The 18,534-nt window shown below is 38.7% G+C and overlaps 1 protein-coding gene across 3 annotated transcripts in view; it reads left to right on the top strand.

Annotated features, from left to right (window-relative positions):
• The window catches only part of bicdl1 (BICD family like cargo adaptor 1), a 54,342-nt gene that overhangs the window by 9,913 nt on the left and 25,895 nt on the right, over nucleotides 1–18,534 (top strand). For all 3 annotated transcript variants that reach the window (XR_009807587.1, XM_061906994.1, XM_061906995.1), the window contains exons 3-6: nucleotides 8,330–8,446; nucleotides 10,403–10,549; nucleotides 14,921–15,094; nucleotides 15,167–15,385. Coding sequence is in view for 2 of the 3 variants with exons in the window: in XM_061906994.1 (XP_061762978.1) it covers nucleotides 8,330–8,446; nucleotides 10,403–10,549; nucleotides 14,921–15,094; nucleotides 15,167–15,385 (657 nt within the window). In the remaining variant the exon portion in view is untranslated. The remainder of the gene's footprint in view (nucleotides 1–8,329; nucleotides 8,447–10,402; nucleotides 10,550–14,920; nucleotides 15,095–15,166; nucleotides 15,386–18,534) is intronic.

Genomic DNA, 18,534 nt, shown 5'->3' with positions numbered 1-18,534 from the left:
GAAATCCGTGCAAACGAAAATATTCATCGGTAGTCAGGTCAGGTCTGCCCAGCCTATAGAAGCTGCTCAGCCAAGTGATGCGCCGTCATTTTAGTGAAAGGTGTGCCTTTGAAGATTAATGATGAATAATTTAAAGTGATTGGTCTGCACGCTTATGCAGTACCACTCTGCATATTGACAGATATTGCATAGAAATGATTATGAATTGCAGGTCTCAGATGAGATTGTCAACAAAATGAGCAAATACAGGGGAAACCTGTAAAGAAAAGGAGGGTGTATATTGTAGCGTCTCGGAAGAGTTAGTGCTGCAAGGGACCCTTGATATTTGTTTATGTTGTGTTACAGTGCGAATGTTATCCCGAAATGTGTTTGTCATTCTTGTTTGGTGTGGGTTCACAGTGTGGCGCATATTTGTAACAGTGTTTAAGTTGTTTATGCGGCCACCCTCAGTGTGACCTGTATGGCTGTTGACCAAGTATGCTTTGCATTCACTTGTGTGTGTGAAAAGCCATTGATATTAGGTGACTGGGCCTGCACGCAAAGGCAGTGCCTTTAAGGTTTATTGGCGCTCTGTACTTCTCCCTACGTCTGTGTACGATGCGGCGTTTTAAAAAGTCATAAATTAAATTTTTGGAAACAGATACAGATAATTTACAATATTACATTTTAAAGCCGAATATCGGCCGATAATATCGCCACTCCGATATTAGACATCTCTACAAAAAACTAGAAAAAATGTAAATATATTAAAAATGCATAATATAATGAGGAGCAGCTGACATTTTCATACTAATAATGCACGCATGATCACAAAGATCTGTTTTAAATATAGGTACAAAATTTCCTTCAAATTACAAAAGCAGTGAAGTTGGCAGGTTGTGTAAATAGTAAATAAAAAACAGAATACAATGATTAATAAATCCTTTTCAACTTATATTCAATTGGATAGACTGCAAAGACAAGATACTTAACGTTCGAATTGAGAAACTTTATTTTTTGCAAATATTAGCTAATTTGGAATTTTATGCCTGCAACATGTTGCAAAAAAGCTGGCACAAGTGGCAAAAAAGACAGATACAGTTGAGGAATGCTCATCCAACACTCTTTTGGAACATCCCACAGGCGAACAGGCTAATTGGGAACAGGTGGGTGCCATGATTGCGTATGAAAGCAGCTTCCATGAAATGTTCAGTCATTCACAAACAAGAATGGGGTGAGGGTCACCACTCGCAAATGCATAAGCAAATTGTTTAAAAACATTTGTCAACCAGCTATTTTAACGAATTTAGGGATTTCACCATCTACGGTTTTCGTAATATCATCAAAAGGTTCAGATAATCTGGAGATATCACTGCAAGTGTCAGGGTTATTTGTTGACGAACCCCAAGATGCAGAGATGGAGGCAGGCATGGAGTGAGCAATCATGATTTTAATATAAATACTAAGACAAAACCAAACAAAGGGTTCAAACCAAAAGCGCGCACGTGGGCGGATAATAAACAAAAGGCCTTTAGCATAGAAGTTAATAAGAAACAAAAGGCCTTTAGCATAGAAGTTAATAAGAAACAAAAAGGAACTTTAGCATGGAAGCTAGAGGATAACAAACAGAAAAACTGGAAATAGCTAATGGCTAACAAAAACAGCTTACCGCTACGACGACTAGGACATGATGTAGCACGACAGGTAATAGCTGAAATGATGCCAGACACGACAGGTAGCAAAGACACAAGGGTGATATGAGACAACGACAATACAAATGACAATACAATGATCCAGCAACTGGCACAAGAAAAAGCAGGTACAAATAGGAGCCGACTGATTGGCAACGGGTGTGGCCAGGTGCCAATCAGCCGCAGCTGAGGAGGAACACAGGACATAGGGAGACTTTGATTGATTGATTGATACTTTTATTAGTAGATTGCACAGCACAGTACATATTCCGTACAATTGACCACTAAATGGTAACACCCGAATAAGTTTTTCAACTTGTTTAAGTCGGGGTCCACGTTAATCAATTCATGACAAACAGGAAGCTGAACCAAAATAAGAGCACTAGACAGGAACTAAGGACAGGAAATACTAAACACACTGAGAAGGAACACAGCACTCAGGGAACAAGACAGGAAGCTGACAAATTAAGAGCACTTGACAGGAACTAAAAGACAGGAAATACTAAACACAGGAAACAGACAAATGCAGAGGAAAAAACTAAAACATAGACAAACTGTCAGGGGCAAGCCTGACAGCAAGGTCGAAAATCAAATTAAATGCCTGTGACCTTGGCTCCCTCGGACGGTACTGCAACAAAAACAGACATCAGTGTGTAAAGGATATCACCACATGGGCTCAGGAACACTTCAGAAAACCACTGTCAGTAACTACAGTTGGTCGCTACATCTGCAAGTGCAGGTTAAAACTCTACTAATGCAAAGCCAAAGCCATTTATCAACAACACCCAGAAACGCCGCCGGCTTTTTGGTCCCGAGCTCATCTAGGATGGACTGATGAAAAGTGGAAAAGTGCTCTGTGGTCTCACTGGTCTGATGAGTCCACGTTTCAAATTGTTTTTGGAAACCGTGTGCGTCGTGGGTCACCACTTTGTCAACAAATGCCTGAGCAAATTGTCCCAATAGTTTAAAAACAACATTTCTCAGAGAATCTGGAGAAATCACTTGCACGTAAGCTGCAAGGTCGAAAACCAACATTGAATGCCTCTTTTCTTTCGTCCTTAAAAATTCTGGAGTCGTACTGATTAGTATCTAATCGAGCTCCCTTTCTAGAGACGGTAGAATAAAACATGTTCCTTGGCACTGACCATCAAGTGCCCATAACCTTTTTTTTTTTTATAAAAGTTACTTGATGGCGAGTGAAATAGATTTAATTGGACTAAGTTTAACAAAGTAACCTAATATCTTTTAGACTTATAACAATTGACAATGGTAATGGTTTAGTTTATTTTAACAGCAATTATTGCTTAACATAGTCTAATTAAAGCGCATCGCATGTTTACCCTTTCACAATTCAACATGTAGGATAAAACAGATCTTCCATCCATCCATTTTCTACCGCTTGTCCCTTTTGGGGCTGCGGGGGGTCACAGTACTTAATCCTACCCCTTCTACATGTATTCCTTTCTATACTTTACCTCCTTAAACACCACCTAGGTCATCCTTTATTGACCTCGTCACAATTGACATGGCTCTTGACATACGTGAAAATATATATATTTTTTACCATTTTGTATTGCTGTCCAACATCTAGTTTATAATTAGATTAATCACAGGGTAGTTGTAGATTTATTTTGATAAATCTTGAGGATTAAATGTAATTTATTTGTAATTTAAAGTATATTAAAGTCCCCACATCTGCGGTTCCCTTTCAAGGTTTCTCATTGTAGCCCATTGGGTTGAGTTTTTCCTTGATCCCACATCAGGGCAAGGAAAAACTCAACCCAATGGGCTACAATGAGAAACCTTGAAAGGGAACCGCAGATGTGGGGACTTTAATATACTTTAAATTACAAATAAATTACATTTAATACTCAAGATTCATCAAAATAAGGTCAAGGTTTCTCATTGTAGCCCATTGGGTTGAGTTTTTCCTTGATCCCACATCAGGACAAGGAAAAACTCAACCCAATGGGCTACAATGAGAAACCTTGAAAGGGAACAGACATCAGTGTGTAAAGGATCGAGCCCACATCAGGGCAAGGAAAAACTCAACCCAATGGGCTACAATGAGAAACCTTGAAAGGGAACCACTATTTCATTTTGATAAATCTTGAGTATTAAATGTAATTTATTTGTAATTTAAAGTATATTAAAGTCCCCAGATCTGCGGTTCCCTTTCAAGGTTTCTCATTGTAACCCATTGGGTTGAGTTTTTCCTTGATCCCTCATCAGGGCAAGGAAAAACTCAACCCAATGGGTTACAATGAGAAACCTTGAAAGGGAACAGACATCAGTGTGTAAAAGATTGAGCCCACATCAGGGCAAGGAAAAACTCAACCCAATGGGCTACAATGAGAAACTTTGAAAGGGAACCACTTATGTGGGGACTTTAATATACTTTAGATTAAAAATAAATTACATTTACTAATCAATATTGTTTTGTCCTGTCCAGCTTCTCTGGAGGTTTTTCAAAAATGTATGAAAAATGGATGAGTGAGGGAAAAAACATATTTTTTGTTTTAATGTGGTTTCTGTAGAAGGACAAACCTCCCTAATTGTTATAAAGCACATTGTTTGTATTAAACATGCTTCACAGATTCGAGTATTCGGAGAGCACTATTTTGTCCTACTAATTTTGGGGGTCCTTGAACTCAACGTAGTTTGTTTACATGGATAACTTTCTCAGACTTTCTAAGACGTTTTTTATGCCACTTCTTTTTCTGTCTCATTTTGTCCACCAAACTTTTAATGTTGCGCGTGAATGCACAAAGGTGAGTTTTGTTGATGTTATTGACTTGTGTGGCGTGCTAATCAGACATGTCTGGTCACTGCATGACTGCAAGCTAATCGATGCTAACATGCTATTTAGGCTAACTATATGTACATATTGCATCATTATGCCTCATTTGTAGCTATATTTGAGCTCATTTAGTTTCCTTTAAGTCCTCTTAATTCAATTTATATCTCATGACACTATCTGTTTGTAATATGCCTTTTATTTTTTTGCAGCTCCAGACATATTTGTTTTTGTATTTTTGGTCCAATGTGGCTCTTTCAACATTTTGGGTTGCCGACTCCTGCCCTAGAGTAACAACGTTGATTTATGTTTTGATGTGAGCCAAGGATGCCGTTGTGGCTTGTGCAGCCCTTTTGAGATACTTGTGATTCACGGCTATATAAACATACTTTGATTGATGATTGATTGATTGATTGATACTAAATGCTGTTTGACTTTGGATGAGCCAAGTGTGTCAAGAAAGAGGAGAATATATACAGTATGCCCTTAACGTGTTCAGGAACAACATCCATAAGCCGTGATGTAAGAGGTAGAGTAAGATCCAACACAGAGAGGATTAGGCTATAATCCTTCCTAATAGACTTGCCATATGCAGCCAGTTGGCAACCAACACAACTTAGCCCCTTACTCAAGTTAATTACTGGTGCTGCATTCATACTTGTCATGCTGGTTCAGTTAAAGAAAACCCTGGTGTGTGTGCGCTAACAATCATTCAAACCCTGGCGCGGACCAAACAGATGGACTCTGATACAGTACAGTTAGTTCACTTGAGCTCCAATGTGAATTTTACACAGACCACTCACATTTACAGTAGAATCTGGCAGCAATGGCAAATGCAGGAGGAGGAAATGCATATGAGACTAGGGCTGAGCGATATGGCCTTTTATATAATATCTCGATATTTTTAAGCCATGTCACGATATATATCTCGATATTTTGCCTTAGCAAAATATCCATATCGTATCGGCCCTGAAAAAACCATGTCGGTCGATCTTTAGAATGCATAAGCGATACTTAGGAAGTAATGACTGTTCTAAGGGACAGGGTAAATGCATTTTCACATGCATTCTTCCTTTGTAAAGCCTTCAGACATATTTGAACACATCTGTAAAAAAGTAATCGACTTGTGCATTTAAATCCTGCCTTAAAATCAAGAACATTCCAAGAGAGCTAAGGCCACAAGTCATTGCTTGATCAGTCCTAATTCTAAACCAATGCAGGGTTATATTTTACAGATTGGCTCTGTTTGCTTGAAGTCCTGCCATGCAGTAAATATTCACATATACCCGATCCACACACAGTGTAATACTAGTTTAGTCAGTGGACAGCGAAAGGTTTTACAAGAATTATGTCCCTCTGCCAAGAGTCCTAATTTGTTGCCATGAACACTGCAGAAGCATTGTGCCTTGCTAGTTTGTCCTGCCCTGATTCAAATTTATAGGTAGACTAAGAGAGATGACGGGTCAGTCAGTCATTATCTGAGTCTGCCACCATTTAGTTTGTCAGGCTATGGTTATGACCTCACCCCGAAGTGCACATGACCGGCTGCATACCTGGTTTCTGCATAGACCAGTGTCACAGTTCACGTACTGTAAAACATGACATAAGAATCTTCCTTAACCTTTCTGAATTTCCCCCAGGGATCAATAAAGTACTTTCTATTCTATTCTATTCTAACCTCGAGAAACTCATGTTTGCTCTAGTGAAACGTACTGTAACCATTGTAGTTTGCAGTGGTGCAAAACATAAATGCATGAGATCAAGGGCGTAGAATTGGGTAAGGGCGCTAGGGACACGTCCCTACCAATATCCAGTCGCCACTGTGTAGTCACTATCAATACAAGCGCTGCCCGTAATGTTTAGTCAATGATTATGGCACAGAAAGGATTAAATGTCGGTCTCTGCTAGAAGTCCCACCTCTAACCTAAATATCGCTCCCTGATTGGTTGCCGCTTTCATGCTAACTTACGTGTGGCTGTCCCCGCTGTCACTTCTCACTGTGGAAAAAACAGTCCCACCTATCCAGACGTTAGCTCCAAATTAGCACTGCCTCTCGTCTTTTCCTCCGCTTTTTTTCCAGTTGAAAGTCAATGCTCAGTCCCCTCTACCATTGTTAATCCTCCCCGTAGGTGAAAGTTAACCTTAAACATGTGAATTCAACTACTTTAGTCCGTTTTTTAACATCGTAAAAACATCAGCTGTCTTTTTCTACGGACTGCAACAGTCCGTTGTCATGGATACATGACAACAACTTCCATTCATACCAGTCATACGTGCCTGAGGCGGAGTGATAGCCTACGCTGTGATAAGGCTTTAGAATAGTAGCCGTGCTCATTATTTAAACCACGGTTAACAGCCAATCAGATCGCCGGATTTCACCTTTCCGTTTTATTTTTGGAATTTTTTTTAGTTTCATGTAACATATTTACAGTACAAAAGCAGCAATAGAAATAAGTAGATGACGGGAAAAATAGTGAGTGATTTAAACACAAGTTGGGGAAAAGTTTATTACAGTTCATTTATGTTTATTTACAATGTTGTATTGCATGAATGTAATTCTGATGTTGTTGATGGACAGTAGGCTATGTTGATTGACAGTATGATGCACAGTTGCACTACAGCCCTACACTAAAGAGTAAAGATGAGAACTCTTCCAAGTTGTCAACTTTGCTTTCATTTTAGTTACTTTACCCTTTAACATCTGCATGACGTGAAATTATGATTGCTAATGTAAAAAAAAAAAAAAAAGTAAATTTTCAGAGTGCTGCCTTGGAGCACTTTTGTGTCCCCACCAATCTCAAAATCAAACCTACTCCCTTGCATGAGATTGATATGTGTGGGATTTGTTCAGTTACCCAATTGATACAAGGATAAAAATAAACTATTACAGATAGATTTCTCCCTCAGTATGGTGCTGAACTTATTATTTCTGTGACAGTGTCAGTCAAAACATTTATTCATAATCGTTTGTATGCCATGTGCCCATATCTACACTCAGAACTCAGACGGGATTTTCTCAATTAGTCTTAGAAAGTCTGTCCATACATCCAAGTTAGTGCTCTATACCAGCTAACTTCGGACGAAAGGCGGTTAGACTGTAGACTGGTCGCTGGCCAATCGCACGACACATAAATAAAGAACATTTACACTCAGATTCACACACGTGGACAATTTAGTCCCTGATTATACACATGGGAAAACATGCAAGAGAAGGGCAGGATCAAACCATCACTCAAAATGTTAGCCAGTTTGAAAAAGGGAACTTTTTTTTCAAATGCTGTTGCCATGGAAATCATCCTGTTTATCAGCTTCCTGGGTGTAGGTAAAGCTCAGTCTGGTGTCATGTCGCCTGATCCCACAAGTCCGATACACTTTAATGACACACGCAAGGATTATGCTGCCCAAGTCTGCACAAACAGGGACATTTTTTGTGCTTCTGGAAAAATCCCATGAAACTCTGAGGTTTTGCTTCATTTACCAGAAGAGCATTTGGTGGGAAGTTTACATTTAAACACCTTAATCAAACTTTCCCCTCAGGAGGAGGTATTTGTTAATCCTCTGTTCTACTTCACTACCTTAACAGAGTACAAGGTTAGCCCTACGTGTTCTTGTATTCGACACTTAACAAACATTTAGTTTACAACCCTAACCCGCACACCATTCAGAAAATATGAATGCTTTAACTGTTTCGGAAGTTCTCTTTGAAGTTTTAGCACTGGTCCTTCCGCAGGTTTTCTATTGTGTTTGTCTGTTCTTGTGTGGCGAGTTAAATGGCTTGACGGGTTTATGAGCTGTGTTGGTGTTCTTGTTATCTGTTTAAAGAGATGCTAGATGTTCTCACTCAAATTGAACATTGTTTCAGGCTGCTGAGGTGGAGAGGCAGCTAACCATTCAGGTCCATTCATTACGGGATGACTTCAGGGAGAAGAATACGTCTGCCAGCCAGCACATGACACGACTAGAAATACTACAAGCCGAAGTAAGTCATAATCAGCAATATTTATTTCTCTCTTTACCTACCCTCTGTTCTGCTACTCTGTCTGTCTGTCTCAACCGGCCCAGACAAACGGCCACCCCGCTGAGCCTGGTTTCTGTTTCAAGTTTCTTGCCATAAGGGAATTTTCCTTTTCATCCGTCGCCAAGTGCTTGCCTATGTGTGGTTCAAATTGTTCTCTTCAACGTAAGACTAGCATAGTCCTGGACTTGCTCTATGTGTGATTTGTTTATGGATCACTTCTGTTGCAAATCGGTGCTAGATAAGCAAAATTGACATGGTTTGACTAACCCTAAACCTCTGAAGTCTGAAATATGCTCTCACATCACAAAGCTTGTGTCCCCTCTGTTCTTTTGCTTGGCTGATGACAACCACCACTCTCGTTGACTATTAGCTTCCTGTGTGTACATGACTGGAGCGCATCCACATTTTTGTGTTGAGCTGGAACAACTAATGTTGAAATAGCGGTCCCTTTTATTGTATATTGCTTCGAAACCGGAGAAGACGTTGGTGAAGGTGGGCTGTGCGCTCCCTGAGTGAGTCGAGCCAGAGGACTTGTGGAAAACCTGTAGATGACGTACTACAAAAAGCTAAATTAGCTAGAATCGTCTGGAGTCGCACATCAAGGTCCGCCAGAGGCTTCGGAGTGGGAGGATCCTGCCTGGAGCATATTTCAGCCTTAATTCTAAATTTAAGCCTACCCTAGCCCTAATTCTAACTGTACCTCAACCCTACATCTAACCCCAACAGTAAATTAACCCAAACCCTCTAATTGCAAAATCGCTGAACATAACCCATAAACCTATCCCCCACAAACCCTAATTCTATCGCCCTTAATCCAAATCCTAACCCAAACTGCAAACGCTAGCCCGAAACTAAGTCTAACCCCATCCTAGCAATAACCAGACTTCTCATCATGTGTTTTCTCTCTGTAATCTGCTCCTCCCTCTTGATTGGAGCAGCAAGGACTAGAAGTGAGTGATTAGCGAATGCCGTCATTTGGTCATAACGCATGCTGCATGTAGCTTCTATTGTAGAAACAAGGATTGTACCAAAGGTTACATTTGATCTGGATCTTTTGCAATATCTTGCAAGGCTGTGATCTACAAATTAAAAACACCAAAGTTAAATTAATTCAATACTCACATGAATAATTTGTTTTGGCAATCCCTGTTTCCAAAGGTCATGCATCGAAAAAGTGACATCAGCCTCGTGCTCATGTTTGCTGTTATTTGTTGATACTGGTACAGTTAAACACTTCCTCTCTCCCGTATTTCTGTAATGTGACAGCTGGGAAGGAAAACACCCACGGCCTCTACTTGTTCAGTTTTCTAAATTTAACTAATGAACTGAAATGTCTGGGGAATCCTGCTGTTTATATCCTTTATTTTTATAAGATGACAACTGGCTTTGCACCGTTTTTGATAAATAGCCTGCGGTGGCTTTAAACATCCAGAACGTGGCATGCATGCTCATGTGTTTTGCAACAGCAACTGATTTTTGTGTGAAGCTGCTGCTCTGTCAAGTAGGTTCAGAACCAGTACAACAGTTCATTTAATGTTGAACTCTGCACAGACCAAAACAATACAAGTCCCGCTGTGAAGACTATGTTGAGGTGAAGGCCATTATTTGCTGAGTAAGCTGATATAAAAGGTCTGTGTAGGCACTATCCTATCACCAAGACATTCCTAAGATGAGGGTGGCTACAACCGCCTACGCCTGCGCTAGGCAACAAGCATTCATAAGGCCAGTGGGAGTGCTTTTAATCTCGCGTAAGAGCTCGCCTCAGAGACGGGACAACACAATCTTTAGCCTTTTAATCAATTCAGTGGCTGCCCATTTGTCTGCTTTCCACTAGAAAATCAAGACAATCCTCAGCTTGTCGCCATAATCCTTTCCAATGGGGTGTCATTTCTAAATACCTACACTCAACATTTTTAGATTAAAATGCTGTCGGAGAGGAAGATGGAGCTGGAACGGCGGATGCAGGTCGTGCTGGAGGAGAAAGAAGTGCTTAGGAATACCGTAGAAGACCTCAGAGAGAAGACGCTGGTGTTGGAGAGGCAGTGTCACGAGAAAGACCAACAGGTACTAAGATGGGGAACAAGGTATTTGTGGATGCTCCAAAATTGAACGCCAGACCAAATCGTAGCAGACTTTTACAAATGCAACCTAATACAATAAAAAGGGCACTTTAGAATTCAATTATTTTACTGCAAATGTATTATATTTTCATACATGCTTCTATGAACTAATAACACTACATGACGATATGTTTCTGCCGACAATCCGCACAATTCAGTCACCTCAAGTCGTAATCTATATTACTAAAAGTGTTCGCTTAAGAAAAATGCAGCTGCCCAACTTTTAACTAACACAAGAAAAAGAGAGCACATGACTCCTGTTTTAGCCTCCCTCCACTGGCTGCCTGCCTCTTTTAGAGTCCATTTTAAAATTATTTTACTCGTTTTTAAATCCTTACGTGGTCCTCTCTGAGCTGCTCCACCTCTATGCCCCCACCCGGTCCCTCAGGTCAGCTGATCAGCTGATCCTCGAGGTACCCAAATCAAAGCGCAAGCTTCGAGGGGACAGGGCCTTCTCTGTTGCGGGTCCCAAACTCTGGAACCATCTCCCTCTCCATGTGAAACAGGCCTTTTCTTTAGTCATTTTTAAGACCCTTCTTAAAACCCATTTTTATTCACTCGCTTTTAACCCAGCATGAGACTTTATACTGTTTTTAACTTTTTTAATTTTTTGAACTGCTTTTTATCCAACAAATTGTCCTTAGGATAATTTGTATTTGCTTTTTCATTGTGTATTTTACTTCTGTTTTAAATGTTATTTTTTAGTCTCTCTTTTTGCTACTATTTCTTTCTGGTGTACAGCCCATTTTTCTTTAACTGTGGTTGTTTTTAAAGGGCTTTATAAATAAAGGTGGTATGGTATGGTAAGGTATGGTAAGATATCATATAGTAAGAACCAGACAAAAGAACCAGTGAACAAACTTTCCACTGGAACTGTACATGGTGGACTGTGGCTGTATTTATTAAACAGTTATTAAGCAGTGGCACAAACATTCATTTTATTTCAAAACAGGAAGTGCAAGACTGTTAGAGACATTTTAAAACTTGCTATGAGTGCACTTTCTTGCACTTTCGCAAAAACAACACTAAATTAAAATTCACTTTTTGTACAGAATGCCACTACAATAGTCTAAAACGAAAAAAGTGCACTTTTGTGCATGATGTCACAAGATATTTCGATAACTATCAAATAAAAATGAGCTGCATAATAGGAAATCAAATAGCGTAGGTCCTTCGCTATGTGGTAGGTTACTGCGGACATTATCTCCTTCTGTTGGTGACTATTTTTTTCATACGGTGTTGATGTGGAAATGGCTGCCTCTGCATTTTGTTGGTGTGGGACCGAATGGAGATGTTGACATGCGGAGTAAGCACTCTTCATTCTCCAGCAGGAGATTTTTCAAATGATGCTACATATTAACAGTAATGCTACTTTTTGTAGCAACGCTTTTGCCCCACACTTGATAAATTACGGTTGGCCGACATATTCCCACTTAAAGCCAAACCACCACCAGACGATGGACCCCCTGCTGTTTTTCTTGGGAATTAATTCTTCCTTCATTTGTTACCAGTTTTGCACCTTCCTTCTCTCATATTACCACTCGCACCACAGCTAACGTTACTCATACCGCTACCTCTCTGCTCCACGAGGGCGTATAAGTATGTAAGAAAGTGCGCTTGTTTTATATCTCCGTGAGGAGAGACGAGTGAGAGTGAGAAGAGCCTGTAGTGTAATGTCAGCAGCTGAAAGCAACTGCGTGAGAACATATACTCGAATACCACAATATACCGGTAGTCATTTTCTATATCGCGCAAATACAAACCTGCGATATATCGAGTATATCGTCCAGCCCTATTCTGAAGTAAATATTTCTCACCCTGACTCTACCTACCAGGTAAATTGAGTTTGAGATCAGAGCTTTTATGTTGACATACTGCTACTTAAAGGGATCCAGTTATGCAAATCCAACTCCTTTATGTGTTGGTACATGTTTTTGTACATTTGGGATCTGCATAAGTTCCGAAAATTTGAACGCAAGCCATAAAGGCCTGTATTTGCATGATACTGTATTTATAAAACAAGGTTGCCGTCTTTCAAATGAGCCGTTTGGAATTCGAGACTTTAGTGACATTTTGCCTGGCTTACATTAGCGGATATAGCCATATATGGTAGAGGCTTTGCGCGAGAAAGCAGCTTGAAAACGCTCTGTAATACATAATATATGCTAAATTCAGATCAAAACACCACCAATACATGTTATGTAAACCACAAGGAAGTGTTTCTAATGTAGAAAAAACACATAATAACTTCCCCCAGCATGCGAGGACATAGTAGTGGGTGCAATCATTTAAGTGTTTTATAAACAAAAGATAACAAAAAAAAAGTCTGGACAGCCCAGCTGGGGATTCCTTAAAACTCACCATTGGAGGTAGAAACAGGAATGGTCCTAAAAAAAATTAAGATTAATCCAAGTAACAGTGCTAACAGAAATGCAGACGCGGCACAAATCCAAGTAGAAAAACACATGTCCAACTAAAACAAATGTGACTAGCAGAATCCCCAGCTACTTAATTCAAAATCAGTACCAGGTTTTCTCACAGCACCCTCAAACAAAAACAAAAGGTGAAGCGTATAGTGCCAAGCAGGAAACAGAAATACCAAAATAAAAGCACAAAGGAGGAAGTAATGCCAGAACAAAGCAAAGCAAGACACTCAACCTGTCAATCAAGTGAATAAGTTTGTGAGGGACAACAGACAACACGCTACAACCTAAATTCAAAGCTTCCGCCTTTTTTTATTTTGTGATAAACTTCTCAGTTGATTTTTAACCTCTTAAGGCCCAAGCTTTTTGTTTACATGCTTTTCTTATTTCTCTTTGCTAATTTGGACCCTAATTAGAATAAAAACTAAGAATCATCTTTTGATATGATGTACTTAGTCCATAAGTACACAAACGTGTACTTCATATTTAGTCACGTTATTTCTTATTTTTACACTTTTTTTTTTCCAAATTCCATTGTATGTTTTACTCTTCTGACACCACCGGATGGCAGTATAAGTGTCCACATAAGCGGCCATAAGACCCCAATTCAGTAGTGTACACAATTTTGGAAATAAGAGCTAAAAGGTGCTGTCCACGCATGTGGCCACTAAGCCTTTAGAGGTTTAAATCAGATTTCAAGTCATCTTGTCGTTTTCTGCTGCATATTTCACTACGTCCAGCTTGTAATCTGCAGTACATGATTTCCCTTTCGGTGCCATTTTTGTTCAGCCCTTCTCAGTTTTTATAAGTTACCGCCAACGTTGAAATGATCCATTTTAATAGCTACGGCAGTAGCATATAACAGTTAGCACCCACAATGCACTCTCCCCCTGAATTCTTATTGGTTGACGTGTGTGTGACGATTGCGGACATTTCCCGCGAATGAGAGAAATAGTATTATTTGATATTTTACAGTAATGTGTTAATAATTTCACACATAAGTTGCTCCGAGTATATGTCGCACCCCCGGCCAAACTATGAAAAAAAACTTCGATTTATAATCCGAAAAATACGGTAGAAGTAATCAACTTAAAGTGCCCTCTTTGGGGATTGTAATAGAAATCCATCATGAACTTAATTCTAAACATTTCTTCACAGAAAAAAAAAATGTTATCAATATTTATGGAACATGTCCACAAAAAATCTAGCTGTCAACACTGAATATTGTATTGTTGCATTTCTTTTCACAGTTTATGAACTTATTCATATTTTGTTGAAGTATCCATCCATCCATTTCTACCGCTTATTCCCTTTCGGGGTCATGGGGGGCGCTGGCGCCTATCTCAGCTACAATCGTGCGGAAGGCAGGGTACACCCTGGACAAGTCGCCACCTCATCGCAGGGCCAACACAGATAGACGGACAACATTCTTATTCCTTGAATCTATTTATAAAGGATTTTTGAATTGTTGCTATTTTTTAGAATATTTAAAAAAAATCTCACGTACCCCTTGGCATACCTTCAAGTACCCCAGGGGTACACGTACCCCCCATTTGAGAACCGCTGTACTAGACTACGTCCCTGTTTTACCGGATATGTACCACTCCATACAGCGCCGTTTTAAAAAGTAATTAATTTTACTTTTTGAAACCGATACCGATAATTTCCGATATTACATTTTAAAGCGTTAATCGGCTGATAATATATATCGGACATCTCCAATTAAAATGTCTTGGTCTTGTTTCTCCTCGTTTTTTGGCGCATATAAAATCCCTCGTGAAGAAGACCATTCTTTCACACTTAAACAAAAAATGTTTTGTTTGTTACCTCTTGCTAACTGACACTGTACTTGAAGTTGTTAAGCCTGGTTGTGACTCTTCTGTCATGTCCAGTTGCAGCAGAGTCAGGTGGCGCTTCTGGAGGTTCAGTTGTCCCACAGACAGCTTGCAGCTCAACTAGAGGAGCTAACAGAGGAGAACAGCCTGCAAAGCCTCACCCCTCACCGGTCTAGCCTATTGTGTGAGATAGAACAAAGTATGGAACAGGAGGAGCAGGAGAGGGAGCAGGTAAAGACAACAACAACAAGCTAGACACCCGCTTTCAAATCCCCACATGTTGCTTTCGTCTTCTCCCTCCAGCTGCGTCTTCAACTATGGCAGGCCTACTGTGAGGTGCGCTCACTGTGCTCCCATCTCCGGGGTAACGACGTCACAGACTCTGCGCTATCCACAGATTCTTCCATGGACGAGTCCTCGGAGACGTCCTCAGCCAAGGACGTACCTACTGGGAGCCTTCATGCCAACCTGCTAGAACTACGCAGGCTGACACAGAACCTGCTTGATGGGAACGAGTCCACGGTAATGCTACTTTTCATTTCTAGACACCCTTTACTACAAACCCTGTTTCCATATGAGTTGGGAAATTGTGTTAGATGTAAATATAAACAGAATACAATGATTTGCAAATCATTTTCAACCCATATTCAGTTGAATATGCTACAAAGACAACATATTTGATGTTCAAACTGATAAACATTATTTTTTTGCAAATAATCATTAACTTTATAATGATTATGGTAGCCCGTAAGGACCAGATGTGTAGGCCGCTGGCCTGTTCTAAAAATAGCTCAAATGGCAGCACTTACCAGTGAGTTGCCTCTATTTTTTTTATTTTTTTTATTTTCTAGCAAGCTGGTCTGGCTTTGCTCGACATTTTTAATTCTAAGAGAGACAAAACTCAAATAGAATTTGAAAATCCAAGAAAATATTTTGAAGACTTGGTGGTATTCACTTTTTTAAATATATTCATTTATTTTTTTACTTTGCTTCTTATAACTTTCAGAAAGACATTTTTAGAGAAAAAATACAACCTTAAAAATGATTTTAGGATTTGTAATCACACATACCTTTTTACCTTTTAAATTCCTTCCTCTTCTTTCCTGACAATTTAAATCAATTTAAGTATTTTTTTCATTTTTTTTATAAAGAATAATAAATACATTTGAATTTAATTCTTCATTTTAGCTTCTGTTTTTTTAACGAAGAATATTTGTGAAATATTTCTTTAAACTTATGATTAAAATAAAATAAAAAATATTCTGACAAATCTAGAAAATATGTAAAATCAAATTTGAATCTTATTTCAAAGTCTTTTGAATTTCTTTTAAAATTTTTGTTCTGGAAAATCTAGAAGAAATACTGATTTGTCTTTGTTAGAAATATAGCTTGGTCCAATTTGTTATATATTTTAACAAAGTGCAGATTGGATTTTAACCTATTTAAAACATGTCATCAAAATTCTAAAATTTATCTCAATCAGGAAAAATTACTAATGATGTTCCATAAATTATTTTTTTTAATTTTTTTTCAAATAGATTCAAATTAGCTAGTTTTTCTCTTCATTTTTTTCGGTTGAATTTTGAATTTTAAAGAGTCGAAATTGAAGATAAATTATGTTTGAAAATTTTATTTTCATTTTTTTTCGTGTTTTCTCCTCTTTTAAACCGTTCAATTAAGTGTTTTTTTCATTATTTATTCTCTATAAAAAAAACCTTCCATAAAAGGAAAAAAATGTACGACGGAATAACAGACAGAAAAAACAATTTTTTTATATATATCAATTTATTTATTAAAGGTAAATTGAGCAAATTGGCTATTTCTGGCAATTTATTTAACTGTGTATCAAACTGGTAGCCCTTCGCATTAATCAGTACCCAAGAAGTAGATCTTGGTTTCAAAAAGGTTATTGACCACTGGTTTAGAAGAAGGCCAAGAGTAGGAGCAACACTAACACTTTAGAATGGGGAACATATTCACCATTAAGTTGCTCATCAACATGCAAAATAGTAACACATCGGCTCTTAATTAGTCATTATTAAGTACTTATTAATGTCTTATTCTGCATGGCCTCAGTATACAACCTAACCCTAACCCTCTAACCCTAACCAAATAACTCGAAATTAAGCCTTTGTTACTTACAATATGTTCCCCTAGGGTCCAAATAACTCTAAATGAAGTCTTTGTAACTTAAAATATGTTCTCCTAGTGTCCAAATAACTCTAAATGAAGTCTTGTTACTTGGAAAATGTTCCCCTAGTGTCCAAATAACTCAAAATTAAGCCTTTGTTACTTACAATATGTTCCCCTAGGATCCAAATAACTCTAAATGAAGTCTTTGTAACTTAAAATATGTTCCCCTAGTGTCCAAATAACTCCAAATGAAGTCTTGTTACTTAGAAAATGTTCCCCCAGTGTCCAAATAACTCAAAATTAAGCCTTTGTTACTTAGAATATGTTCCCCTAGGGTCCAAATAACTCTAAATGAAGTCTTTGTAACTTAAAATATGTTCCCCTAGTGTCCAAATAACTCGAAATTAAGTCTTTGTTACTCAGAATATGTTCCCCTAGCATCCAAATAACTCTAAAAAAAAGTATTTGTAACTTAGAATATGTTCCCTTAGTGTCCAAATAACTCTAAATGAAATCTTGGTTACTTAGAATATGTTCCCCTAATATCCAAATAACTCTAAAAGAAGTCTGTGTTACTTAGAATATGTTCCCCTAGTGTCCAAATAACTCTAAAAGAAGTCTGTGTTACTTAGAATATGTTCCCATAGTATCCAAATAACTCCAAATGAAGTCTTTGCTACTTAGAATATGTTCCCCTAGTGTCCAAATAACTCTAAATGCAGTCTTTGTAACTTAAAATATGTTCTCCTACTGTCCAAATAACTCTAAATGAAATCTTTGTTACTTAGAATATGTTTTCCTTGTGTCCAAATAACTCTAAATTAAGTCTGTCATGATCCGTGGTCCGGATCATGTTCTGTATTCTCTGTTAGTTTTGGACTCCTTTAGTTCCTGTTTGTGCACCTCTGAGGTTGTTTTGGTTGCCATGGTTGCTCATTGTGTTCACCTGTCTGTAATTCGTGCTGGCCCGCTGACCTGCTTACCTGAACACTAATCAGAGGAACTATTTAAGCCTGCCTTTGCCGGTCAGTCGGCCTGGCATCATAGTTTGCTTCATGCCTCGTCTACGTAAGATTTGTTTGTTTCATGCCACAGTTTCATGAGTATTCCTTTTTCCATAGCTCCAAGTGCGATCAGCGCGTTGTGCCTTGGCCTTGCGTCCCGTTTTGTTTGTACTACTTTGGTATTTTGAGGAATATATCACATATTTTTACCTGCACGCCTTGTCCGGAGTGTTACGTCTGCATTTCGGGAGAACGAACCCCGCAGTAAGCTGTGAAAACCCCGTCGTGACAAAGTCTTTGTTACTGAAAATATGTTTCCCCATGCTAAAGTGTTACCAAATGTTTAAAACAACCGATAATACGTAACTTACATAAAAATAGTCTGATTTCTTAAGTGGTTAATTGTAAAAAATTACAAAAAATGGGTGTATTACACCAGGCATTGTCAAGAACACTAAAAAACAAGAACATTGAAGGGGACGATAAACGGGCGAAAGGGGCCAAAACCATAACTGTTTCAGAGGGCCCAGCATT

Source organism: Nerophis ophidion, linkage group LG07, assembly GCF_033978795.1.
Source record: "Nerophis ophidion isolate RoL-2023_Sa linkage group LG07, RoL_Noph_v1.0, whole genome shotgun sequence".
NCBI lineage: Eukaryota > Metazoa > Chordata > Actinopteri > Syngnathiformes > Syngnathidae > Nerophis > Nerophis ophidion.
This window is presented reverse-complemented; position numbering and strand designations above follow the sequence as displayed.